Genomic DNA, 27900 nt, shown 5'->3' on the forward strand with positions numbered 1-27900 from the left:
TACAACAGCACCGGCACATCCCGAATAAGTTAACACAATTAAAAACATTCAAATCCATAATTGCATGGATGCAAATGCAAGGTCAACACAAATTAACGAACTAATTAGTTGTTGATTACAATCTGATGTCCATCCCATTTTTGACGTACACGAGGGAAATGATCCCCTTCATTAGGTACACCTCATCTTTCTAGTGGATGTGTCATAAACGTGCGAGCGTGTGCGCGTGTGCGCGTGTGTGGTCTTGCTAATATTGTACTGAAAACATAATCACAAGTAAGCAAAAAAACACAAATAAAATGTCCACCGATTGAATGACGTTAAAGGGATGAAATGTTGCGGAATGGTCACGTGATCTAAAGCAAGGTTAGGCATCGCTGTAATGCTGGTCTCCCACCACTGGGTGTCAGTGTGGCACCCCGTTTACCATCCACCGGGCCCACCAAAGCAGCTGCACGTTTCATGTGCGCCACGAGGGGGCACTACTGCACCAACCATCCTCCGGAGATGATTTGTTGTTGTTTTGGTAGCATCCTCATGAGGCTCCCTCGCTCTCTTAAAGCTACAGTGCTAAAAACCGACCGCTAATGACCACCAAGCTATTGTTTGTGCGAGCAACGTCAGAAGCTAAGGCACAAATTCAAACTAGCTTCTGAGGCGTCGCCTTGGACACGCCCATTAAAAACATCTGGCTAATGCGTTGATGAGAAGCGGACTACAAGGACCAGACACGGACGGCTATGGCTTCCTGTGTGTCCTCATAGAGGAGGGGGGGGGGCGTCTGACCACCCAAGAAGATCATATCCTACAGAAAAATTGGAATAAAAGTAACTAAAACATGAAGTTTTGCCTCCCCACCCAATAAAAACAAGTAAAAGGATCTCAGCAACAAATGCTTAGTGGTCAAAACATTAGGAACACTCATGAGTGCCATGACGTCTCGTTTGGGGGGGGGGGGCAAACTCTGTTCCCCCATCGGTCTGCAGATGCAACAACTTGTCCCCTTGCTCTCTGTTCCCATTTGTGGACACATTCCGGTGGCGAGGGCCAACCACAGAGCAGCTGCACCGCATAGTGGTAGGAGTTGGTACTGCAATTACTGCCCAATGTAGGGAGGGGCACCAAAACATGAAAGATGTTTTGTTTTCTAATCATCCTGCTGCTGCTTCTCTAATTACATAAAAAAAGCCTGCAAAAAACAAAAAGTTGGGAATGTGAAAGCTTAAAAAAAACATCTCACTAACAGAAAAGAATATTTGCTTCGTCAGCGATAAAAATGTGGTATTTCTCGTCATATTTTGGACCGTCTCCGAGTAAAAAAAGAGGTGAAGAGTATAAAAGTGGTTCCTGCATGATTGACGTCTCCTGCACGCGGCTCTGACAGGAAGCAGTGTGGGCGTGGCGTGGCGTGGCGAGGATTTAACGAGGGATAGACTTCGGCCAGGTTTTCTTGTAAACACGATCAGAGGTCACGAGAGGGCGTGGCTACAGTTCCCAAGCCACACCCCCCAGGATATGTCCTTTTTGGGAAAACATCCTGCATCCACCCCGAAGGAGCAAAGGTGGCTTCCTGTGGTTGCCGAGGCGACAGAGCGGCGGGAGGAGAAGACGCGTGTAAACAAAGATGGCCTCCGGGATCGTCCTCCACCGCGCCAGCGGTTAGCATTAGCGGTTAGCACGTCTGGCGCCGGTTCTGAGGAGAACATCAGACCACCTCTGAGCGGTAAAACATCCCACAAAGGACAAGCGGAAAGTCAAAGTCCGCTTGGATCCCATGAATTCCGAAACAAACAAACTTCCAGTCGGGAGAAATCCAAGGCGTTCGGCTCGGGTCTACGAGGTCCGAGGTTCTCGGTGCGAACGGTCGGCTACTCCACCTCGTTGTTTTGCTCCGTCCGCTCGCTCCTGATGACGGGCAGAGGGTGGGCCTCCGTGTTGAAGACCCAGTGGTCGAAGGGAATGTGGTCGTCCTCGGAGAAGAGCAGGTAGAGATACCTGGAGCACACAACGCTCACCTTCAGAGACCTTTCAAGGACATGAAAATGGCAGCGCGTGCGCGTCTCACTTGAGCGTCTCGGCCAAGAAGAAGCTCTGCTGCACGTCGTCGTGGGCGGGCTTGGTCACGTAGACGTCCCTGATGCCGCTGTAGCCCCCCTCCATCTTACAGTGCTGCTCCAAGGCCTGCGGAGGAGGTCGGGCAGTCGTGAGGCTCCGAGTGCTGCCGCTTCTGTGTTAGCATTAGCATCCCTTACCTGGACCGCCTCCCAGCCCCAGTCCCGGTACTTGGGGTCGTGGGTGAACCTCCACATGTACATGTAGGTCTCGATGACCTCGGGGCGCAGGATGAAGTATTTCTCGTTCTGCCGGGTGGCGATGGCCTCCACTCCTCCGTCGAAGCGGAACGCCTCCGGGCCCAACTTTAAAGCTAAAGAAAAAGCAAAGTCCTCAGAACCGCAAGATGGGCCCGGACCACAACCTGAGGAGTTACCGGTTCTGGAGTAGGACTCGTGGCAGGTCCGTGCGATCTCGGCGGCTTGCTCCATCTGGTGGCCCGTCTTGTCGCCGGGGGCCCCGTCGGCGCCGAGCGCCATCATGCCGCCCGCAAAGCAGGTCAGGTGACCCATCTTGTGCTCCAGCAGGCCCCCCTTCCATTCGGCGATGTACGTCAGCCCGCCACTCGACTTCCTCATCAGGTTGGTCTCGATGGCCTGGGACAGACGCAGAGGAACGCCGCTTACAAAAATGAACTGAAAACCTCAGGCTTCACTGCACGTCTTAAAACCACCCCTGTGCCGCACTTTGGACACCGTGCTGTGTCTAAAGGGGCCAACCAAAGCACCAACGTGGAGCCCTCATCCTCCACAAATAAAGCGTCTAATCCACAGCATCCAGGAGGATTAGGGACAAAGTATCCACTGCAAGATTAGCGCTGCGTTCAAGTCCCAAACAACAACGCCGCACACCCAAGTTGAGGAGTGTGTTATTTCCTGCGTGCCGTCACACGCTCCAACAGATTAATCAGATTTGTCTTCTCATGCAAATGTGTGTGTGTGTGTGTGTCAGCTGTCGCTACGCTGGCACGACACCATCTGCTCCGACGCAACGCCGCCCAGAATCCGTCAACGGAGGAACTGAGCGCGCTCCAAGACGACAACGACTGACAAACAATCGCCACAGCTTTTGGGTTTGTTTTTGCACAAAACATGAAGAAGATAAATAAAAAGTTCCGTTAGATGATGGAAACATGAACTTCCAACAAGACGGAATAAAAAGTTCCGTTAGATGATGGAAACATGAACTTCCAACAAGACGGAATAAAAAGTTCCGTTAGATGATGGAAACATGAACTTCCAACAAGACGGAATAAAAAGTTCCGTTAGATGATGGAAACATGAACTTCCAACAAGACGGAATAAAAAGTTACGTTAGATGATGGAAACATGAACTTCCAACAAGACGGAATAAAAAGTTCCGTTAGATGATGGAAACATGAACTTCCAACAAGACGGAATAAAAAGTTACGTTAGATGATGGAAACATGAACTTCCAACAAGACGGAATAAAAAGTTACGTTAGATGATGGAAACATGAACTTCCAACAAGACGGAATAAAAAGTTCCGTTAGATGATGGAAACATGAACTTCCAACAAGACGGAATAAAAAGTTCCGTTAGATGATGGAAACATGAACTTCCAACAAGACGGAATAAAAAGTTACGTTAGATGATGGAAACATGAACTTCCAACAAGACGGAATAAAAAGTTCCGTTAGATGATGGAAACATGAACTTCCAACAAGACGGAATAAAAAGTTCCGTTAGATGATGGAAACATGAACTTCCAACAAGACGGAATAAAAAGTTACGTTAGATGATGGAAACATGAACTTCCAACAAGACGGAATAAAAAGTTCCGTTAGATGATGGAAACATGAACTTCCAACAAGACGGAATAAAAAGTTCCGTTAGATGATGGACATCCAGCTAGCTCAGATGCTACAAGGCTGATGCCTGTTTGGGGTCTGCAGCTTTAATGCTAACGAGCTGTTTGTCCACGCCCACTGTTGTGTACCAGACACACACCAGGTGTGTGTGTGTGTGTGTGTGTGTGTGTGTGTGCGTGTTACCTGCAGGGCATCATAGTACATCTTCTTGGCTTCCTCATCCGTCTTGTCAGACATGAGCCAGGCTTTGAGAAGGTACTCATAAAAGCTGTCACCCAGGCCGCCCACAGACACGTGATCTGCAACACAACAACCACCATCAACTTCCTCTTCCTGCTGTCACCCCCCCACCCCCCCACGCTGCTGGCTGCTCATTCAACATCTTCAGCAGCATCCATTTTAGACCACTTGGACTGATCTGTCTAGGTGTTCTATGGCTGTGACGACAATACAAACATGCAGCTCTAGGATGCCATCTACTGGACGGAGTCGGAAGCACCAGTTCCAACGTGTACGTGTGAGCAGGAAGAGCCAAATGTGAATTGGAAGCGTATGGGGGGGGGGGGGGGGTGCTGATGATGGGACTTGGAGAAGATGAGAAGCCAAAGGAAAGACTCCTGCAGCTGCCGTCATGCGCTTTCAGCCGTGGATGAATTGCTCATAAAGACACAGAAGAACATGAAGATGTGGAGGACGTCCCCCCCCCAGCCCCCCCGGTCATAAATGATGCAGCAAATGTGTTGTCATCGCAATTATGTAACGACTTTGTGGAGGAAAATAAGCATGAAAGTTCTCGTTAGAAGCCACAAGCCAAATCTACGGATAGGCAAATATATTCATATCTAAGACTTCTGATAATAACACGTGATGAATATTTCATACTGTACGCAGGACGCCATCAAGAGGTGCGGGTCCCAAGGTAACAACAACAAGTATAAGAACTGATCAATGTAAAGTCAGAAGAAGATTAACGTTCTAGTTTTGTTGCCCAACGTCTTGAGGAGGACAAAGGCCCCAAGACGTCAGCATGAAAAATACATTTGAAATACTGCAATCACATGATTAAAATCGGCCATAAGATGACGGTAATAAAGTCATAAAAGGTCAGGCCTGCTGGTCCTCAGGAGGCAAGGAGGGTGTACTCACGCTGCCCCCACTGGCCACTGTTGGGGTTCAGGTAGTTGGGGTAGAGCCCCTGCGGTTTGTCCAGGCGATTGAGGACCTTGCGGATGTTCATGACCTGGACCAAGACAGCCCAAGATGTCAAAGCGGACCGAGCAGACCCGCCCGACTCCGACCAGGATCTCCATGATCTTCCTACCTTCTGAGCGAACTCGGGCTTTTGTGACAGTTTGCTGAGGTGTATGAACTCCAGATGCAGCGTTCCGTACTCGGCCAGGATGCTGCTGCCACCCGACGCCCACGGCCAGTTTCGCCCGATTCCGCTGCACCAACACAGAAGACACACGGAAGACAAATCAAAATGGGACTGTGAGCATCGTTGAACGGCACAGCAAGGCCGAGCTCCCACCACCAGAGAACCACCGACCCCAGTTCCCATCATCCTGGAACAAATCCTAATATGTTCATAAAATATTGTGATCATAAGGAATCATATCTGAAGAAAAAAGCAGGAATATTTGACAAAACAAGCAAAAAGGAGAAAAAGTTCATCTGACATGGATGTTCTTTCCTCTGCATTTCCACGAGGACGTTACATGTTCTCCATGTTCCTGCCATCCTAACCTCCTCCTGGGTGGCTCGCCTTGGCTCGCTGTGGGAGACGCTGTTTCTCCAAGCGGCGTCGGCATTGACTGTCCAAGCTGCTTCCAGTGTCACGTCGTTACTTTGTCCATGCTGGGCGTGTTATGGTTATCTGATATTTGGAAGCTAGCCCCATTTAGCGGGAATGGGGAGTTTTCCGCAGAGAAAATTGTCTTTTGGGAAGAAGAAATGGATGAAATAAAAAAGTTGTCTTCCAGCTAAAACGTCATTGGCTGACGGACAAGCGGCCAGGCAGTCCTTGGCGTGCTCGTCAGTCAGCAAATTGAGGCTCGTGACCTCGAAGAACGGCGTTCCGGGCCTGGGATGGACTCGACATGGAGGACGTATCGCGTCTCCTCGCTCGCCGTGTTAGCGCTTTGGGGAACGACCACTCGTCCGCCATGTCAACACGACAGCGCCTTCCTCCCCGGCAGTGGAATGACCAATCACGACCCGTCGATGCGACGCCCCGCGGCGAGCCAAGTGCGGCGGTGCGGTGCGCCCACCTGGAAAAACAGAGCGGGCTTCCCATCTCCATAAATTAGCGCGTGGCAAAAGGACGTGGCTTCTGCCGCCCCCCGCCCCCCCACGCCGTCATTCTTGTGTGCTCAGATGAAGCGCACATGTTGGCCCAGATATACGTCCCGCTTCTTTTATCCCTCCATAGCTCTTCCTCTCTCCTTGACACCCATTGCTGCTCTCCTCCTCCTCCTCCTCCTCCTCATCCTCCTCCGGGCCAGGAAGGGAGCTAGCGTGGATTGCAATGCAGTCACACTTAGCGACTTAATTAGAAGCTTTAAATCACGGCCAGCAGACCCTGCGGCTGCGTGACGGCACGCTGCAAAAGGACGCAACATTAAGTTTGTCAACTCCGGTCTTGGCGGGAACGGCCTTCAAAAACAGCAGCGCCATGGACGCTGTTATTGCTAGCCACGCTCAAAGGAAAAAGTGGTAATATACCAAGAAACTAAAGAAAATAAAGTTGTCATTTTTAGAAAATGAAGCTGAGGGAAAAAGTATTATGGCAACAAAGTCATCATATTATGGAAATAGAGTCACGAGCTCAGCCCTCAGCCTTCATTAATGATCTCAAAGCCGAGAATTCCTTCCACTCCGATTGTGACGTGACCACGCTTCTCCTCCGCCATAATAAACTTTTGCGCCCCCAAATGTTAATGCAATCAGTCTCCATTAGACCCAACTCCTAGCTATGGCATCCACGACGGGACGGGGCGGCACTCAAGTGGGTCAAGCCCGGATGACGAGCCCACGAGGGCGCGCTAATGGAGCCACTCAGCGTCTAGGCCTATTAATCACGCAGCGAGACCCCGGGAGCTTAGCATTGATTGCTTTAGCCTTTGAGCTGAGCTGCGGCTGAAGGAGCAAATCTGTCAAATAAACTGACACTTTTTACAGCGGCTTTTCACAGCCAGAGAGGGAACGAGTTCGCTTCATGGCGGTCACGCTACGTTTGCTCGGAACGCAACACAACGTTGACAACGGGGCAGGAAGGCAACGTCCAAACATGGCGGAGCACAGACAATCATCAGAGGTGCGCCACTTCGCCCAGCGCTTCATTACCGATACCGATATCGACACATAACGATGCGGCCGTGGTGTCCTGAACACACCATGCTGGCTCTTCACACATAAACACTCACTGTGTGTGCAAACGAGGACGCATACGGGAACAACACCACTTGTAGAACACCTTGTATTGTTATTATGCTGTGTTTATAGCGCCCCACGGTGGTGAGCCTTGTGTGTTACATCCGTCCATCCATGTGGGATTTATGGGTATGACATCATATTTCTCTGGTATCGGCCAGATCATTCTTTATTCTTCACCCCTAGAAATAAAGCATACAGATACGAGCCAATATCTGACTTGTATGCTAATATGACATCATATTTCTCTGGTATCGGCCAGATCATTCTTTATTCTTTACCCCTAGAAATAAAGCATACAGATACAATATCTGACTTGTATGCTAATATCGGCTGATCATGGACATCAGGCACAGCTGATGGTATCATGGATGCCTGGAGGCCGGGGGGGGCGTATTTGGGGGCAAGCAAAGTGGGAGTGAAATGACATGGGGGGGTCAGAGGAAGCTTCCCGCTGCTGAGTGATGCGGCAAAGCGTTTTATCAGGCTGAATGTTAATAGCGGAGCTGTAGGACACGCTGGCCCCGGCAGATAACGGCTGCCCAACGCTTTCCATCAACGGACATCTTCCACTTCCCCCATGCGGCGCTGGCTAAAACCCCGCAGGAGCCCACACAGGCGCACACTGGAGGCTTGGAGCATTTCTTTCCCCACGTGGGGGGGGGGGGGGGCAAGCGGTGGGGACATTTTTACTGAAAGCAAATGTTCTCTCCTCCTTCGTCCAGCTGGACTGGTCTGACCGGGACCAGGCAGTCTGAGGAGGCGAGGCTAGTGGAGTGACGTAGCATAGAGTTATACGTTCACTGTGGGCTGCACATGGCCCATGGGCCGGGGGTTGGACACACTCGCACTAAGACTTGTGGTTAAGTTGTAATATTCTTGATAAGAGTTACTGGCCGAACGTCCTGGTACGTGAGATGGAGATATGGGATCCTGTGGGAAGATGGAGACGACAGAAGGCAGGAATCCAGCAGGGAGAAATAAAAGCACCCCCAGGCTAGAAACGTGTGCAACTTTCTTTCTTCCTCCCCCGATGTGGGTCAAGGTCCCGCCAGGAAGGAGAGCATCTCCTCATGAACGCCTTGCTTGGAATGTCTTTCACTTCCCAAAGTCACCTCCACCTTCCAGCACCGACACACTTGCAAGGAAAACATAAAGACTTTGAATGCAGGCGGCGGTGACGGGACCGCAATTCACTCATGCCCCCCCCCCCCGGCTTGTTTCTCAATCCCACGTTCACTCGCCCGTGTAAACAGAGGAACTTTATTTGTTACGGCACGTTTATCCCCATGACGACCACGCTTTTAATTAACGGCTGACAAACTGTGGCGTGTCGTGATTCCCTCTGGTGAGGCGTGGGGGGGGGGGGGGGGGGGGGGCTCTTTATTAGGTGCGCTTAATGGAAGGAGTGGAACAAAAGACTGCCAGGAATGATGGGTTGTCTTGGAATTCTGTGTAGTCGAAGTGGAGTAATAAAGGAGAGTATGAGATAATAAAGTACGTCAACGTGGAGTAAAAAAGCAGGAAGTCTGGTACGTCTGCATCCTGTTCCACAGCACACGCTGGATGGACCACCAGGCGCTTTTACTCAACAAAGCGGCAGCCACCACACCGTCTTACCTTTTGAGGTTGAGCAGCGCCCACGGGACACCGGTGGGTGTTTTGAAGGCTGGAAGCAGTTTTTCACCCAACTCCACCGCCTTCCTGCGGAACACCTGAGGACCACAAAGAGAAGTTCATTATTTCTAAAGTCCATTTTCATGAAAATTCACGCCAAAACTTTGCAGTTTTCTTCTGGGCTGGTTTGCCTTCCATTGTAGCAAACATAAAGCTATGTTTTATCATTCATTTATTATGTATTCCATCGAGGGGGGTGGGGGGTGGGGGGGCAGATGAGATGCAAAGGAAAGCTGAGGAGGGTGTCAACTATTCTGTACATTTGCTCTTGGCTTGTTCTTGGCTTATAGTACTTATTGTATACAGTTATCTAGTATTTCTTTTGTTTGTTTCTCATATTATTACAGCTTCTTTTGTCTTTAACTTTATGGTATATAATATTCTTTTTGTAAGAAAATCGAGAATATTTTCTCTTCATGTTTGGATTTGACTTTAGATTTCATCCATTTTCGATTTTTTAAACGTGCCACGGACCACGACAAAACAGCCTTGGGCCACAAACAGTCCCCAGGCCACACTTTGGAGACCCCTGCCACGTGTGCGTGTGTGTGTGTGCGTGCCGTGGGGCGATGTCGTAACAAGGCATCAGAGCCCAGTGATGAATGCCTTTAATAAGACGAGGAGCACACTGCAGGGGAGAATAAAAAGACTTGCAGGGACGCACAGACGAATAAATGAAACCCGCCCCGTGTCCAAGGCCATCAAGCAAAGTGCCAACGAGCTTAATAAGCAAATGAATTACACAGAGAGGGAGGCGCACGCCAGCATGACGCCGATGTGCTGATATCATTGGTAATAAATGTTAATCATCACATTTCACACCTGGATGCTCGTGTGGAAACATCCACCAGGAGAAGCCACAACATTGTGAGGGAACGTGCGAGTGCATCTGTCAATCCTGTAGACGGGGCGGGGCGGGGTCACGTTGAGGACAGCCCACGAGGCCTTCAGGAGTTCAGTAGCTGCTTGAAGGAGACATTAATCCGCTGAGCGAGAGCGTTAGCTTCCAAATGAGAGAGGAGGTTCCAGACTGTCCTTCAAGAAGCCAGGAGTGACGTGGAAGATGAAGGGAACGTGGCGTGGCGCTCGGCCTGAGCTCTAAGCATCGCTTCCCAGGAGAGCCGAAAGCCTCATCGGTACAGACAGCTTGGCAGGTTAGCGGCTCAGCGAGCGTTTAAACCTGACCATCACGTCCTCGCCTTTTAGTGGCGTCTCGGTGCGGAGGATCCAGGTCACAACGCTGGAGAAAGAACATGCAGACACTAGATCATGTTTGGGGTGCCTTTATGTTTCCTGCTCTAAAACCACGGAATCAGACGTCTTGTCCTCGATGCCCAAGATGAAGTCTGGCTAGTTCACGTTTGACCACGTATGGCAGCCTGTAAGGCGTCTGGACTAACAATGGACCCTCCAGATGCCATGCATGGACATGGTCCCATAGATGCCCTGACATGACGCAGGCATCATCCAAGCGGCCCGATGACCTTCAAAGCCACCCTCTGCACGGCGATGCTCAGACAGCTTCCAGAGGACCAAAAGTAGGACACTTCCTGTGAACAACTCTCGGAGGCTTTCGGATGTCCTCCAGTGTCTGCTGGTCCACATTCTCTGACCTCAATCACCGCGTGTGGCTTTTTATTTGTCTCTCTTTTTTCGATTTTTTCTACTGTGTCTCTTTTCCCAGCAGACGCCGAGGATCATTCTGGTTTATTGTTTGGATGCACTTTTAGATGACCTTCTCAGAGCTAATAAGAACTGATGGGAAAATGCACGCCGCTCATAAAAGAAGTCATCCTATTCATGAAGATGTCCTTCCCGGCCCCCACTAGATAACTTGGCCTGCTCCTCGCCTGCTTAGGGGCTCTTTTTATTCAGCAGGTGGGTTGGGAGGCGGAGTCTTGTGTAGCTTGGGAGCAGCTTCATGTTTTTAAATCAGAAGAAGAACTTAAAGGTATTGCTGAATAAACACCTCCCTGATGAACATCCACCATTGGTTGGTTATCATTCATAAGCACGTGATGATGCAGATCATATATATACATAATATACATCATACAACTACCGCCCACGTCTTTATGCCACTGATAATGCTCCCCTTTTGTTTGGGGGTCCTTAAACACACCACAGCCTTTGTTAGCATTAGCCAGCAGGCCAGAGGCGACGCCATCAATCCCTTCCGTGTCCTCCTCCATCATCAGTGGACATGGACCTTGGGATTATTTCCCTCCCTAGGGAATTAAGGGGGGGCAATGGTAATTGAAGAGAGAAGGGGAGGGATTTGGACCTTAAAACGACAAATGTTGATAGAAAATCAGATGACAGTTTGGAGGGGGGCGGAGTGAGTCACATGCTAAAAATAGACACGTTTATGGGTGCGTGAACTGGATGTTTAGGTTGGGTACCTAATGCTAAGTCCAGACTTATAACCTTTCATGTGTTTTTCTAGCCTTTCCCACTTCCCTAAACTGCCACTGTGTGTGTGTGTGTGTGTGTGTGTGTGTGTGTGTGTGTAAATACGTGTTGCAGTCCACAGAGTGTTTCCAGGACAGCTCGCTAACTAAGATGAATCACAGCGTGATGCCTCACGGTGACCCCCCTGCAGGCCCAGAAGACAGCTGCATCTGTGTGTGTGGTGGGGGCAGGGCTAGGTGGGATGCTATACGACGTACACGTCCACGCCGGTCCTTTGATACCTGTTAGGTCATGGCTGGTTTTCCATTTTTTTTTTCATTGCTGTTTTCCGCAAAAGCGGCTTTGACTTTACGATGATGTTCCACCAGGAAGACGTGTCGCTACGTGAGCACCAAACACTCGCTTTTCAGGTTGTGACTTTTCATGACATCATGAGGACAAAACCTCCTCCCCCAGGCTTCGCGACACGTCTTAAAACAGCCCGGAGCTCTACCAAGTATCCGTCAGTTGCTTTCCTTCAGTGAATCGGCTAACCTAGCATGATTACTATTGCTAACATGTTACTGTGCTGTATGTGATATCATGGGATATCTATTATCTACTCCATTCATTTTCAATGTGTGTTAAGATTTACATTACAGTGCTATTTACATTTATAAAAAGGACATCAAGAGTTCATGGGAACTCGTCGGTGAACTCGTCGGTGCCAGACTAAACATATCAGATAAGTTTGCATTCATTTACAGACACATTTATGTCATTTTATCTTCAATACTACCAAGATCCGGTACTAGCAAGAGTACTCCATCAACAAGGGAGAAAAAATAAATTGAACTGAACTGAACACCGGCCACTTTTACTCCTCCAAACTACCTTGACACCCCCAGATTCTCTCCACATCTGACAGCCAATCAAAACCACTGGAGACTCGTACAGTAAAGTTCAAGTTAAAGCTGCTGGCACACAAAACTGAGTGCTGCCAGAGCGGCTTTCTGAAAGAACTTTTAAATGGTCTGCATTCCAGCGTCAAGGCTAACACGTGGCACCGCCAAGAAGAACAAACAAGAATGATTCACTGGCCACTTCATTAGGTACACCATCTAACGACAAGTGATACCAAAGCGACCTCTGCGCTCGCTGAAGGAAGCCAAGCGGCTGCAGTGTGCTGGAAGGATACGCATGAGAGGCTGACTGTCTCGGCAGACACTGAATGAGCTGGAAGGGAGATGCCACACACACGCACACACACACACACACACCACACACACACACACACACAACACAGCTTTCAGCCCTCCAGAAGCCCTGGGTTGTGTCAATGGTTGCTCTCCTCCTCCACGCTGAGTGAAAGTCTCATCTCTCTCTCCGGGTTTATTAACTGGCTTCAGGCGGGGGGGCGAGGAAGAGGCGGCGACGGCGGCGCCTGAAGGCGAGCAGACCGTAATTACAAGTAACGCAGGAGTCAGCTGAGACCTCGCGTGACACGAGATTAAGTCCTCTTCCGTATCGACAGGACCCGCCGTCTAAGCTACAGTATCGCCTCCGTGTCTCGCAAATATTGGTGTGTGAGGTCACTGCCATGATTGCATCATCACTCTTTCATTCCTCATATGAGCAGAATTCAAAAGGTATCTTACGGGGGGGTCAAACCTTCCATGAGGGCCACAGAGTGAAGGATGAAAGGATGCCACTGTGATATTTGGAAAGATATGCTAAGCATCTCAGCTTTATTTCCATGATAGAACCCCCCCCCCCACTCGACTTTACGACATTATTCTTTCCTTAGAATATTACAACCAATATTTCAACTCGATGCTACTAAAATGACAATATTTTCCCCTTATAATATAACAGTTATTCTTGTAAAATGATTTTTTTCTCCTAATAGTTTGACTTTAAATTACAGCTCAGTTTTTCAATTTTTACAGTTTTTAAGCTTCTAAAATGATTCTTCTAAAATTGTATTCTCAGCACTGCTATCATTTGCTGCCAAAATATCAAGCAGCTTTTGACCCATGAAAGATAAAGTGCGTATTACTCAGAACAGTAAATATTGCAGTAAGAACCTCTGCTGCAACACTTCCATGTTTACGTTCAATCGCTGCCGCAGCCTGCTTCGCCGGCAGAGCGGTTCAGCCTCCACCGCAATCAGAAAATGCAACATTTCAAGATATTTGATCAAATTCCACATTTTTGTCTCCAACTCCACAGCGGAGCGGACGCTCCCTGCAGGGGGGGGGGGTGTTGCTGTCTTCCACATGTAAATAATGCATGAGCGTTCATGCACTTTGTTCGACCTGAGCGTCTAAAAAGACATCTCGCTCCAGCTGGGATGCAGCTTCTACATTCGCCTCAACGTGAGTCACGGTGTGGAAACACCGCCCGGTGCCTGGACACACACACACGCACACACACACACGCACACACACACACACACACGCACGCACGCACGCACACTCGCGAATACAGCGTCTGACAGGAAGATATAGATGTCAAAATTAGCATTCAGACTCAACGCTAGTGAGCACCCCCCCCAAACATCATCCCCTTCACCTCTCTGGGAGGCCTGCCCGCTGACTCAGCACGCTTTTAAGCGTCAGCTGTTTGGTGGAGAGGAAGAGCGAACATTTCCACGGAAAAATGCCACCTCAGTGGAAGCCGGGCACGGTTTGTTTCAGAGCTTAAGTTGTCTCGATGCAACTCGTTTGTCATGACATAATGGCCGCACGGATGAATTGAACAGTTGTAATAAACACTTAAGAGTTGAAGCAAATGGTAGTTAAAAAGTCAGGTGACACAGTTAAGTCATCCTAGCCGCCATCGGTAGGTGTCGTCAGTCGGGGCCAAAGAAAAAGGAACTTAGTCATCAAGTGTGTTCTCTATTCTGGAACCATTAAAGCATATTTTCCCCAACATTCTGCCCAAATTCTGAATTGCTGGCCCCTGCACAGCTGCTGAGGTTCCATGCGGATCTTTATTGTTGTCGTTCACAAACAACCTAGCTGCGATGCTCACGGTTATGTCATAAAGTTCCATAAAGATACAGGTGAGGGCTGAGTGCAGCGTTGTGATGAAGAGAGGGGCCTGAAGGGGCCTGAAGGGGCCTGAAGGGGCCTGGAGGTTCAGGCCGTCCCATCCCACTGGTGATCTTCCAGAGAAGCTTCACAGAGACAAACTTCCCATGGGAGCAATACAATTAGCATAGCCGCCACCGCTGGCTGACTTTGATTGACACTCACTTTAAAAGATATCATCCCGCCTCTCACACCGAGAGGGCCCAAAAAAGCTTCAAAACGTTTGCAGGCAGTGCAACAGCCCCTAGCCCCCCCCGTGTGTGAAATTCCATCACAGCACTTTGGGACGGCTTGTGATCGTCTGACAGCCGGTCACAGAAAGTTAGCAATGTTTACCCAATGTTTACCCAATGTTTACCAAACGTTTGCTTACCCAGCATTCATTGTGCACTTTTTGCCCAACGTAATGTTGGGCAAACGTTTATCTCATGTTTAGAAAACGTTTGCAAATGTTTACCAAACCGTTACCACGTTTCCTAATGTTTACTACACGTTTTCAAAATGTACACCAAATGTTCACCTAACGTTTACCAAACCATCACCACGTTTAGCTAATGTTTAGCTAATGTTTAGCTAATGTTTAGCTAATGTTTAGCTAATGTTTAGCTAATGTTTAGCTAATGTTTAGCTAATGTTTAGCTAATGTTTAGCTAATGTTTAGCTAATGTTTAGCTAATGTTTAGCTAATGTTTAGCTAATGTTTAGCTAATGTTTAGCTAATGTTTAGCTAATGTTCAGCTAATGTTCAGCTAATGTTCAGCTAATGTTCAGCTAATGTTCAGCTAATGTTCAGCTAATGTTCAGCTAATGTTTAGCTAATGTTCAGCTAATGTTCAGCTAATGTTTAGCTAATGCTTAGCTAATGTTCATGTTCGTCGTACAACCAAGTTAACTTCAGGTGGTTTCTCTGTTCCGTTTATGGAATCTTTGACTCCATGTCTTCATTTCACTTCTAGGACTATAGATCTATAGATCACTTCAGGCGTTTAGGGACCTGCCCCAACAGCAGCATGTGTAAATATAAAGCAAGTAGCATTGTAGCATTGTAGCATTGTAGCATTGTAGCATTGTAAATGCAGGAAGAAACGGCATGTACCGACCGGATGCGTTCCATTTAGAATGAAGGCATATTATGCACCATGAATATGAAAATGTACTGATTTGTTTCCTGGCCCATTCCGCCTCCCTCCCAAGACGAATAGCTTAATTGGTTTTGGTGCTACCTCGTTCACCAACAAGCAAACAAGCCATGAAGGCATCCCTCTCGTTGCCGCGGGCGATAAAGTTGGCTATAAAATGATCATTTGTTCCAGGAGCTAAGCCACAACTCGCCTGTAAAATGCAAATCATCTTTTAGGATTGCTCACAAACAACAGAAACACGAAGACAATCTCATGAGATCCAATACAAGATCTTGTTGAAGGATGGGGGGGGGGGGTCACTGCATACGTCGGGGATGGATTAAGGATGCTAATTTACAGCTAATGTACAGCTTTACATGCACACTGTGGGTCTCTGTGGCTCCTCCAGGGTCTCCGTGGGCCTGCTGCTCATCACGCTAGCGTGGTGGTAACAAATAAAGTTATACATAAAGTACATGGAACACCTGGGAGTACTGTATTTATTTTCAAATCTTTGTAATATGAATGTGTTTACTTAGTATTGGATAGTACCTTTGCTATTGTTTGTTGTGTACATTTGAATAACAGTACTCTAGTGCTTCTCAATTATTTTCTGTCATGCCCCCCCAGGGGACAGACATTTTTTCGCATCCGCCCCCATTTGATATTCTAAAGTAGTATGTAGTATGTGTTTCATACAGACTGAAGTAAAAGTGAAAGCAGCAACAAACTGGTGTTGAGTACTATAAAGTGTTGAGTACTATAAATGTGTACATGTTGGCAGGTCTGCATGAAAATGATTTGAAGTAAGGATTTGTTTGGATGACAACAAGGTCATGAATTAGCTGCACCACTGTATGAACCGCAGGGTTCAAAGGTTAAGGAAAGCACCCAGGCAATTATGTAGGTTTGTTGTTAAGTTATATAACGAGAGCCAACTGTCTGTCCTGTGGAGACCTGGGCACTCGGCAAAGAGGGTCAAGGTGGTCCTGCCGGGCCATTTCACGCTGCTAAGCAAAAGCCAGGAGGACACCAACGACGAGGCGTCCCGTTTCTCGTCTCTTGGCTGCACTCGGAGAGGCGGCTTGATGGGTAAAGCTTGCAGCCCTCGGGCCCGGCCCCGGGAGACGCTCGCTCTTTCCACGGCGCTGAGCAGAGCCGAGCTTGATTGCGCTCTAATGCCACGTTTACACGATGCTGGCTGGAGCCGAGGCTTAAAAGCGAGCAGACTATGCAGAAACGCTTGACATTTCACCGCTTATGCCGGGGTAAAAAAAGTGCAAGCTCGGTAATCGCAGCGTTTACTGGAGCGGCTTGGAAGTGAGCTCGAGAACTCCTGGACCCCGCCGTTGATGCTTCGCCGTCGATGCTATAAACTTAATATAGCTACCCTTCCAATCGCTCACTAGAATGGAAAGAAACAACCAGCAAGTAGCTGAGCTGCACGGAATCAGAAGACTCATCAGCCACGAGTGCACAGCTCCGTCTAACAAGAGCAACGGCAATGCAAACGCCAAACAGGAAGTAAGGAAATAAAAGCGCAAAGCAAAAACAGAGTTAAACCAAACCGAAGGTCCAAACCATCAAGCGAAACACCAGAAGACGTTTCTTTAAAAAGTGAGCTGCCATTCAGTCTGTTGAACATTCTTACCGATAGAATATGGAGAAATATTGTTTATAGTATGTAAAAATACTGTGATTGGTGATTGGTTGGCAACCAGTCTGCCTCTCGCCCAAAGTCAGCTGGGATAGGCTATGAAAAAATATATAATGAATGATGGTTGTTCTGTGGTTGACTACAGCCTATTAGCCACAAAGTATGCTTATATAGTACATTTAAAATTAGGCATTTAGGCATAAGCTGACTATAGGGGTGCTATTTCATGTGCAGGGGGCTCTAGTAATGTAAATGTATATTTAGAAGGGTGTAAACTGTTTATGCTGGAACTACAAAAATATTCCATATGTAAACAAAGAATCCTACCTTGCATAAATTCACGTACCATGGTCAGGTCTAGTACTAATTAACCACGACTAACGAGGGTTTTGTACTACAATCTGAGAATGCAAACAAGCTGGATGCACCAGGAAACGATGAGAATATGTACAAGCAGAACGTACTACTAGGATACCATGATCTACGAACATTATCCTAGCAGCCCGCCCCCTTGTGGTCAGCAGGTGTAATCACACCCTACAATGTCCCGGGGACAATTCAGGCTGCAGCGTACAACACGCTCACAGTCCAGCCTGCGTAGTCTGATATGTTGGAGTGATTAGAGAGTGATAATCTGGGAAGATAGTGATACTGATTAAAATGCAGCATTTCATATCAATAAGACCGGGATTTAATACCGCCAGAGTGATTATTTATTTAGCCCGGAGCAGATAGATTTAATCTCTTTTGACAATAACGTATTACGACGACATGAGTCAAATGGCAGAGATGAATAATAGTCATCTTCGTTCAAACGCCATCATGGTGTTGAACGTTTTCATCCCAAATCCTTTCTCGCTGTTACAGCAGGCCTCTTCCCAGCCAATGACTCCTCAACTGGTCCTTTTATGGACTAAAAGAAGGCTGCCAAGGTCAGCCGGCTGCAATAAATTCAACATCCAGGCCAAGACAAAGAAACGTTGTTGACTACGGTTGTGAAGGATAAACCGATGAGATCGGATATTAGCTTTGACAAGCGAGAGATATCCTCCTGGACTGATAGCAGTCCGCCATAAATCCTTATGACTGCTTACAATCAGGAAGTTTCCTAACCTTCCTTCTTGCCTTGCAACATGACCCACAACACCAAAAGGGACTTTTTGTCTCCATTTCCTGAATCCAATCCATTTTAAGCTCCATGCCGTGCAACACAAACATCTTCCCTCCTTGGTCTCTTTCCTTGCCAGCCCGTCTCGTACATCCTCTCACCCGCCGACGGCGTTTTTAAGTCCCAACTTCCCAGAATGAGAATTGTGTTTGCATGTGGATTATTATCATTCCCAGCGCCAGTCTGCCTCCTGCTTGGCGGACTAATCCCATTACATCTGACAGCTGAGATGAAGAGCCTGTGTGGCCACCATGACTCGGACATGGACAACAAGATTAGGGTACGCTCGCGGCTGCTAGCATCTTCTTGAGCGCAAGATGCTGAAAAGGACTCGTCGAGTACAGTATCCGACAAGAGGAAGTACCGCCCCCACATATCAGCAACCACGGATATGCTGTAGAGTAGTCAATGTACGGCTTGTACAGCAGCTAAAGGTGAGGCAAAACACAGCCATCATTGTCTACATTGGCAACACAAGTGGTAGCGTCACAGCGTGGGGCTGCATGAGTGCTGCCAGCACTGGGGAGCTGTGGTTCATCGAGGTTTAACAGGGGATTGCGACACTGTGATACGGTGACGCAGAATCTGGGCTGCATGACAGTTTTTAAACTAAAAAAAGTTTAGTCACATGTTGGAATTCATACCTCCCGCAATGAACCGCAGCTCCCCCGGTGCCGACGGGGCTCATGCGCCACTAGTATAATCATGCTTGACTGTAGGCAATCTTACTACTCACTTATGTTGTAGTATTTATTCAAGAATGGCTGCGTGTTGCCTGCAGAGGAAAATCTATATTTGGTCTTCATTGTGATTTAAACTCTCACTTAGTTTTTCCACTTGTTTTTTTTTTCCACTTATAGTTTTTCAATAATTAATAAAATGATCGCTGTTTTGTGGTTGACTACAGCCATTTATAGGAAAAATATATTTGCTTTATTAGCTAATATATGAGCTAGTATAGTTCATATGAGCATCCGAATACCAATGAACTGCCGTAAACGAGGGATTACTTTACTGCTGTACTCTGAAATACACACAAACGGCGGTTTTCATACGCTGTCCGAGCTCTGTAAAGGTAAAATGTTCATGTAGCCATCTATTCCTGGTGTAGACTTATTCCACATTGTTGTTCTGTGTAAAACTAAGAAAAAGTATGTGTTTAATATTTGTGGCTGTCTAGAAGGGATTGATTGGACTTCAATGATTTCCTGAGGGAAACATCTGACCTTCTGACCATCTGAAATAGTACAGTCCCTTGGCAAGATGGAATAACAAACTTGCTGAAAAGGGACCGTGTCACTAAAGGCGCACGTCTTTACTTTACTTTATTTTACTAGACTTTAACTTTAACTAGATATTTTGGACGGCAACATCAGGAACTTCTGACCGCTCCAAAATCTTCCCGGAAGAGTAGAAGTTTCATTTCTGCACTTCCTACTTCCTGTAGGTGTTGTCATGGAAGAGTAAACATCATATTGGCCTGACAAGTCATTCCACTTCCTAATCCTCCTTCGCCGTGAAGCCCAACTCTCTCTGGCCAGGACAGATTTGAGCGGCTGAAAGGAGATTATAAAGATATCCTGCAAATTAATTGTCCACGCTCTGGAAGGAATCTCTCCTTGGCTTGGTGTGTGTGTGTGTGTGTGTGTGTGTGTGTGTGTGCGTGTGTGCGTGCACGTAGGTTTAAGGCGCTCAGAAGCAGCGCATTGACGGCGGCCAGCAGCAGGAGGAAACAGACGAGTGGGGGTGGTTGTTTTTCCTCGGCGAGTGAATGGCGTTTCCCGAGGTCGGAGCGTAGAAGCCGTCTATCGCTTCCTTCCAGCACATCCCACAGCGCTCCGTGGCCGAGTGTGTGGTTTCAGCTGGCGGTGGTCAGCGGGCCGGCTTGTAGGGAGGCCCCGCCTGGCCGGCGACTCCGCAGTGGGGGGGCCGCGTGCCAATGATACAGCTTTTATTTCAGTCTGGTTTATGATGTTACAAACACGCTTTGTGAAGGCGCCACAAACAAAAGCAACCTTCCAAAATAGAATGGCTGCCATGTTTGGTGCCACTCTTTGACACAAAATGTTACTCTGGAATTCATCGGCAAATCACGATGTTTCGCATGGCCCCGCCTACACACAGTGCGGTAAAAAGGCCTTTCTGGTCCCGACCGTATGTACGTTAACACGACCAAACCGTGCGGCTCGTTGGATGCGTGGCTTCGGAACACAAATGTGGAAAATTGGTGCCCCGAAGCAAATCCAAAAATGAAACAAATATAGATTTTCAATACGGAACTTATCACTTCATCATGGACTCATTTTATGGAATTTAGGGCCTTAAAGGAATCAGCGGATAACAACATCGGCGCCTGTTAACTACCACTTCCTCACGTCAACCCTTCCTCATACTTAATGTACTGAAGTACCTCATATTGTGTACATTTGGCAGTATTGTCACTTTTTTTTGGATTGTAGTACATGATTCATCATAATTCCTATTTATACTCCTTAAAGGAATCAGAGGGAAGAAAGTCATTCCGATGATCAATGTGTCCTCGCCATACGCTGAACTGACAATAACGACTCTTGGATCTCCACCCCGACTGTGGTTCCTCACTCCAACGTATCTTAAGGACTGTGGTCGTGCCACCAAAGAGTGAATCCCGCACCACCCCCCTCAGGTACCAGCTGTCCTATCTAGTCTTTCAGCATCAACCGACGAGGCTTGCTCGGGCGAGACGGTTGCCATGGATTCACGTACGACAATATTCACACGCAGCTTCCTCATATCTGGAGTGTTCTTCCCTTCCGTACTCCAGTTGGATCTTTGCCACCGCAGTCGATGTGTTGAGGACAAGAACATTTGGACGGTGCGATCAATGGGGAGCCGGGGGGGCCAAAATCTATACGCTGCTGCTACAAGGAGGACAGCCAGGAAAAACAAGCCGAGCAGGTTTTAGGGAAGCCTCTCTTCTGTCAAGCTAATGCTGAATAACGTCAGTCTGGAGGGACGTCAAGTGACGATGGAGGAGAACTTTTGTCACCCTCGGTGATTCCGACGTGTCCTGTAAAACTCTTTTATCATCTCTGTGCCTGCGCTCCCTCGCTTCCTGTTTTCCATCATCTGAGTCACTCGCTCGGAGCTGGCCGGCGACGCTCTCCGCAAGGTTTTTAGGTTATTACTTCTTATTTGTGTTCTCACGTCGCAGTATTTCTCTCTCTCTCACCGCATTTGGAGAGCCTTCTTGGATGTGATGGATTCTGCTGCTTTGTGTGAGGAATATTGTTTTTATACGGTGATGCGTCCTTCACCAAACATCTTCACTCCTCAAGTGTTATTTTCTTCATCCCATCTAGCTAGCATCTTTTTGCTAACCGCTCGGCGGCCCCCCCACCGGCGACTTTGAGCCACAGAGAGGATCACCAATCAGCCGCCTCTAAGAACTCGGACTCGGACACGGAGGCAGGAGGCGCGTGGAGACGTTTCAGTGCCGCATTGATTGGCTCATTAAAGGACAAAACCAGAAAAAAGCAAAGCGCTTATGAGCGACTGCTGAGAAATGATAACGAGTCACAGTTTGCGGCCGGCGTTTTTCACAGCGAGACGGTTCCACCATGAAATCATCTGCTACCTGCACCGTTCCCCGTCAAGAGCTCTTTGTCCTCATTCCGTACGCCAATCAGGCTGCCTGGAAAATCATTAGTATTCCTTCCCTGTGTGGCGACATGCAGATGTGGGTCACGTTGTGGGAAGTCTAAATTTAACAACTATTCACAGAACTTCAAAAAGACAAACGTCCTTTTCAACTCTTCCGCGGTGGCAAGGAAGTTGATATTGGACTACGCTCACGTCACAGCGGAGAGACCGTTCATCTCGACTTATTTTTAGACACTTTTTACAGCATCCCAACACGTGCAGCACGTCTGATGTTAACCCCCTCTTATCCATAAAAAGCAGAAAACTCCCCGCTATTTGTGGGGTTCAGGTTAGGATCAGGTAGGGGTTTCCAATGTGTGGCACGGAGGCCATTGGTGGCTGCAAAATAAAACATGGAAACGTCTGTCATTTTATCAGAATAAAGTGGAAAGCTAATTTATGGCTAAACTCTAATCTTGTACTATCTCCTTTACATCAGAACTAGCACAGTTGAAATCCTGGGTAGCTCTAGGAGCCAATAACGAGCTATTGGTGCACTCACAACAAGGATAATGCAGGAGGTCATTAAATACAGAACAACAACACTTTAGCAGCAACACTAAACTCATCACACAGCAACTTAACACTCAAAAGGTATACCTAAGAATGGCCATTTCATCCAGCAGAGCAGTTCATTGACCGATGGCATCCATGGCGCCATCTGGTGGCCCGGCACCATACTGGACCATTGCCCACCTAAGAGACTTGCTGTGCATTTGGAATACGGTGAAGCTTCCCAGGTGGGCTTCCTTCTTGTCTTTTTGAATGTTCCCATCTTGCAGTTATTACGATGTAAACTACAAATGTACGACTACAAATGTAATATTTAGGAAGGCAGAAAAGGGAGTCTAAAACGGAGGAAAATGAGGCGAGGATTGAAGTTGCTTCCACCGTCTTCTGAATCTACGTGTTGAAGTACGGAGCCTGACTGAGCATGCAATGTGCTGCCCCCCCCCGTTCTCTTTCCAGGGCAGGAGGGGCGCTAATGAAGGCCCCGTTGGCTCAGTCAAGACACCAAACGTTTGAATGTTTGCAGCTTAAAGGGAGAACAACACTGACAATCAAGGCTGCAGCCGAGTCTCTGGTGATTCAGCCTCTTTTTCACTAAACCTGCGCCGAAGCCGCCAGGCTTTAAAAAGCTCTCCGACGGGGGATTTGCAGGCCGTGGAGCTATTGACTCTTCAGCGCTAACTTATAATTAATTAGGAACAGATGCATATCATTAGGAGGCGGGGAATAAAAAGGCCAGATGAGGAGGAAAATCCCACATTGGCAGCATGGAGTGAGATCAGAGTCAAAGTTTGATGTCACGTTCGCAGCCTCTTGTTACCGCACGCACACACACACACACACACACACACACTAATACACACTCACAGCAGAGTAATGCGAGCACAGTGAGAAGCCCGGAGGAAATCCTTTCCTCCATCGTTTTTACGGAATAAAGCTGCTGTGAAGATTTGTCGACATGCTGCACTCAAGTCAGAGTGCAGAATGTGCCCCCCCCCTTCCAAAAAAGCACTGATGATGCTGGATTTTACCGCTTGTCCTCTCGGTCCTAGCCAAAAGCCGGAAGCCCATTTACAATGGCGTACAATGTCACACATTAGCGTTGGAGAGCCTGCATAGCTTGTGCTTCCAGCTCCATGGAGCAGATGCCATCACGCTGACTGAGTCAAGTGCAGCACTGCTAGCTGCCCAGCGGAGCTGTTACATCAACTTTGGGTTTTTTTAAGTCAATTTATTTTGCTGCATATTTCTTGCAGCACAAACCCAAAAGCTGATTTACCAGTCCACTCACGGAAAATTCAACCACAACCTCGTGTAGCGCCAATCCCGATCCTCACCTCTTTCCCGGACAGGTAGTACGCCGACAGCAGGCCTCCGACGAAGCGGATGTTCACCTCGAAGACGGACACTTCGGCGTTCTGCGGAGACAAAGCGTTGATCAGTAACGAGAAAAGAGAGGAAAAGTGTTGGCCCGCAAATAATAAACACAAACCCCAATGTGAAGTTTGCAGAAGGCAGGAACAATGCAGCTTTTATTTTATTGTGAGCGACCGCGCCGTGCTGTCGCTCGCAGATAAGACAATACGCCATCCTGTCAACGAAGGAAATGTAACGGCGGAAAAAGAATGGTTGGATGGTGGAGCTAATTAATCCCGGATAAAAACAAGGAATGTAAGCGGAAGCAGGCAGAAACAATATAGGATAGAAATGTTTTGCACCGAATCACAACTTTTCCAGCTCAAAACAGAATGGAAAACATATTCATAAAACATATTCCTCCATCAACGTTAAAGACAATGGACTTGGACAATGACGTTTTTATCTGCTGCCATCAGCCACACGATGAAACGCTCCTTAGAATTGTGGTTGAAGTCACCAAAATCCTAGTCACCCATTGGTAGCAAACTAGGAAGGTCTCCAGCAGGACCATGATCCACAACACACCAGCATGTCCACCTCTGAATGGCTGAAGAAAAACCAAATGAAGACTTTGGAGTGGCCTGGTCCAAGTCCTGACCTGCTGTGGTATGACCTTCAAAAGCCTCCAATGCAGCTGAATGACAACAATTCCTCCACAGCTGGAAGAGACTCATTGCAAGTTATCACAAACGTTGATTGCAGTTGTTGCTGCTAAGGGGGGCGGCTATTAGCTTCAGGGGGCCATCACGTTCTCACCAGGGGGGGCCATAGAGATTTCCTCCCTAAACAATCAAAGGTTTCATTTAAAAACGGTTCAGTTGTGTTTTGGTCTGCTCATTTGGAACCAGTTCATGACAAAAACAGGTTCCACTGAATCTTAGTTATGTCATGGAATCAGTACGAGAACGGGGTGTCTGCCCCCCCGGGAACCTCAGAGGAGGAGGAGAGATGGAAATGACAGTAAAGTGTCTCTGGTGGAGACCTGGTGTCTTCATGGTTTCTGTGTTTACCTTCTCCTCTTCATGCAGTAGAAAGTTCATTATCAGCTCCTCCTTAAATGCGCTGACACACGTGCTGCACGTGTGCAGGAGCAGCACGAAGCACGAAGCATCGCTTTGGTGATAACAATCCAAGCATCATCTCCACGGTAGCATATTTCCACCTTTTCCACTCTGCATGCATCCAGGGAGCGAGCAGCAAGCGGCAGAACAAAGCGTTTGGACGGCGGTGTTGCCGCGTGTTTAACATTCAGGTGAGGAGGAGGCGGCGGCGCCCCCCCCCCACCACAAAAGACATTCTTTCTTCATTTGCGCCGCAAGCTGCTAAATTATTTCTGACTTTCACCTCCTCACTCACGGAACGGCGTCTGTAGACGGGCTTGCATCACGTCAGCGGACGGCGACGCAAACAGTTTGCACGTCTTTGACATTGATTAGGCGGAAGGCATGCAAATGAAGGTCGGCCTTGCGAGGCGTCTCCATGCTCAGATGGATGATCCCGGCCTTTGTTGACTGAATTATGGCTCACCACGGGGGCGGCGACCTTTCCTTCCGTCTATTTACTCCACAATCACGGCCGCACGCACACACTCACCACGTTGAAGTCCAGGTTCTTCTCTACCCAGTCGGTGGCAGCATCGAATTCCTCAAACATTTCCATGATGTAGAGCGTGTCCAGAGCGTCCACGATGGTGGCTCCTTTTATACTTCCTGCAAGACAAACACCAGGGACATCCTTCATTCTTCATTGAAGGCGGCCTTTTTGAAGCAGTGATGTAGTACTTGGTTGCAACCAGCAGGGGCAGCAAATAGCAAAGTAGCAAAGTAGCATCCTTTCATTCTTCCCTGGAAAAGAGGAAATATGAAAATAAAACCTTGTGCTCATATACCTGATTAGAGAAGCCAACACAACACAGCAGTATTCCCTGGAGAGGTAATGCCAGGCACGTGTTCCTGCGCTTTCTTTTCTTTTGTGCTTGACTGTGATTGGATGAGAAGTGATAACAGGAGCAAACAATCAGCACCTGTCTGACAGATTGATTTGTACATATTGATTGATTAGAAACCTCCCGGGAGCCCCCACCCCCACCCGCTTGATTATCCCGTCTCCGCCGCCGAGGACGGCCGGTTGTCTTTAGGATCTTCCTTCAAGCGTGTGACTTGTCCTTTCTCGGTACATGAAGCCCCTGGGGGCCACCGGGAGGTGAGGGGGCTTCTTCCTGGTGTCTATTGTCTTGTCGCCGTGCTTCCTTCCCCCTCAGTGCGCCTCCTGTTTCCCACTCACTGTCCATGAGAGCGATACAGATGGCTGAGGTGCAGACCTGAATACTAATGGCAGCCCCATCTTTCTTTTTTTATCAAAGGCATCAAACGCTGCAAAGAGAAAAAGTGCAGCCTGCTACATGAGCGTCTTTATCTTTCCGCTCAAATCTTCACATACAGCCGTATAATTCGCTTTCTGGCGGCGATGATGAACGGTGGAGTTCTTTGCTAACTAACAGTCACACCAGAGGTTTCTGTATTGTTTTCATGGAGCAGCGCTGCAAAATAACCCACAGTGGGGCCAATGAAAGGTGCCAGAGGCCACCCTTTGACACGTGAGGAGAGAAACTCAATGGGATTCAAGACAGAAGACGTTTGTGACTCTCTCTTCCTCTCCTCCCTCACCGCTCATCGTTGTCTTTGCCAACAAACGTCTTCAATAAAGATAAATGTGACGATAAATCAAAATTTATCCATTTCATTTGTCATTTATATCCTGTCAAGCCAAGAATCGCTGCTAGCTCCAAAATGGACGAGGGACGTTCTTCGAGAATAGAATGATGAGAGGCGTGATTGACGTGATTGAGTGATACAACGTCAACTGACAGCTTAGCAAGAAAATGTCTGACAATTCGAGAGAAAATGTTAGCTAAGTTCTAAACTGTTAACTATTTAAAAAAATCAATTATGTTATAATTTTTGGAAAATTACGAAAGTGTAACAATAAGAAAATAATAATAATGAATGAATGAATAATAATAATAATCATCATCACGAGAAGAAAATTTCTAGGAAAAAAACAGTAGAAAGGCAAAAAAACTGGTGTAATTTTCAGACAATAATGTCAAAATATTCCGAGAAATATATGCAATTTTAAAACAATATGAGAATATGTGGTAATGTTATGAGGACAAAGCGTTTGCCATCTTCTAGTAGCATGACGAATGAGTCAGCTAGCCTCACGGCACCATGCTGCCAACAGTGAGCATCACCAGGCGTGGCGATGACATCATCATCATCATCATCATCATGTGGCCCTGACCCTCGTGCGGAGCGCCATTAAACTTAGCCGGAAACCGGAGGTCAACATGAAATGTGAGTCAATCTGCCAGCAGCTGGCTTTGGCAAAGGAACCGCGACATATTTACCGTGCATGACAAAACATGGCGCTCTTCTTTTGTTTACTGGACAGCTAGCGCAAGCCACAAAAGGTCAGCGGCTCGCTTTTCTTTGGTCTGACTGTAAATACCAGATATGGGCAGATATTAGCTCCTGTTGTAGCTACGATACCTACATCAGTTCTTGGCCAAACTATGATTGCTGCGACCTCTGACCTCTGAGAGGTCTGTTATTGACATTTAGTCTACGAGGCATAGATCACATAGATCACATAGATCACATAGATATGGCATAGATCACATAGATCACATAGATATGGCATAGATCACATAGATCACATAGATATGGCATAGATCACATAGATCACATAGATCACATAGGTGGCATAGATGAGAGAAATGCTGCTTTGTCACGAGTGCTGGAGGA

General features: G+C 47.7%; 1 protein-coding gene across 2 annotated transcripts in view; it reads right to left on the minus strand.

The window, feature by feature from the left end:
* Positions 1-1141: 1141 nt before the first annotated feature.
* man1a1 (mannosidase, alpha, class 1A, member 1) overlaps positions 1142-27900 on the minus strand; it is a 49710-nt gene continuing 22951 nt past the window's right edge. The window contains exons 1-11 of one of the 2 annotated variants that reach the window (XM_078794474.1): positions 25983-26073; positions 25688-25803; positions 24013-24093; positions 8996-9090; positions 5265-5388; positions 5090-5183; positions 4127-4242; positions 2489-2708; positions 2253-2425; positions 2066-2181; positions 1142-1995 (exon numbers count right to left, since the gene is read on the minus strand). In XM_078794474.1, the coding sequence (XP_078650600.1) occupies positions 1869-1995; positions 2066-2181; positions 2253-2425; positions 2489-2708; positions 4127-4242; positions 5090-5183; positions 5265-5388; positions 8996-9090; positions 24013-24093; positions 25688-25753 (1212 nt within the window). In that variant the 5' untranslated portion in view covers positions 25754-25803; positions 25983-26073 and the 3' untranslated portion in view covers positions 1142-1868. Of the gene's footprint in view, positions 1996-2065; positions 2182-2252; positions 2426-2488; positions 2709-4126; positions 4243-5089; positions 5184-5264; positions 5389-8995; positions 9091-24012; positions 24094-25687; positions 25804-25982; positions 26074-27900 lie in introns of those variants that run through there. The other variant, XM_058064356.2, reaches the window with a different exon arrangement.

This window comes from Doryrhamphus excisus, linkage group LG11 (genome assembly GCF_037039965.1).
Source record: "Doryrhamphus excisus strain RoL-2023G ecotype Guam linkage group LG11, RoL_Dexc_Guam_v1.1, whole genome shotgun sequence".
Taxonomy (NCBI): domain Eukaryota; kingdom Metazoa; phylum Chordata; class Actinopteri; order Syngnathiformes; family Syngnathidae; genus Doryrhamphus; species Doryrhamphus excisus.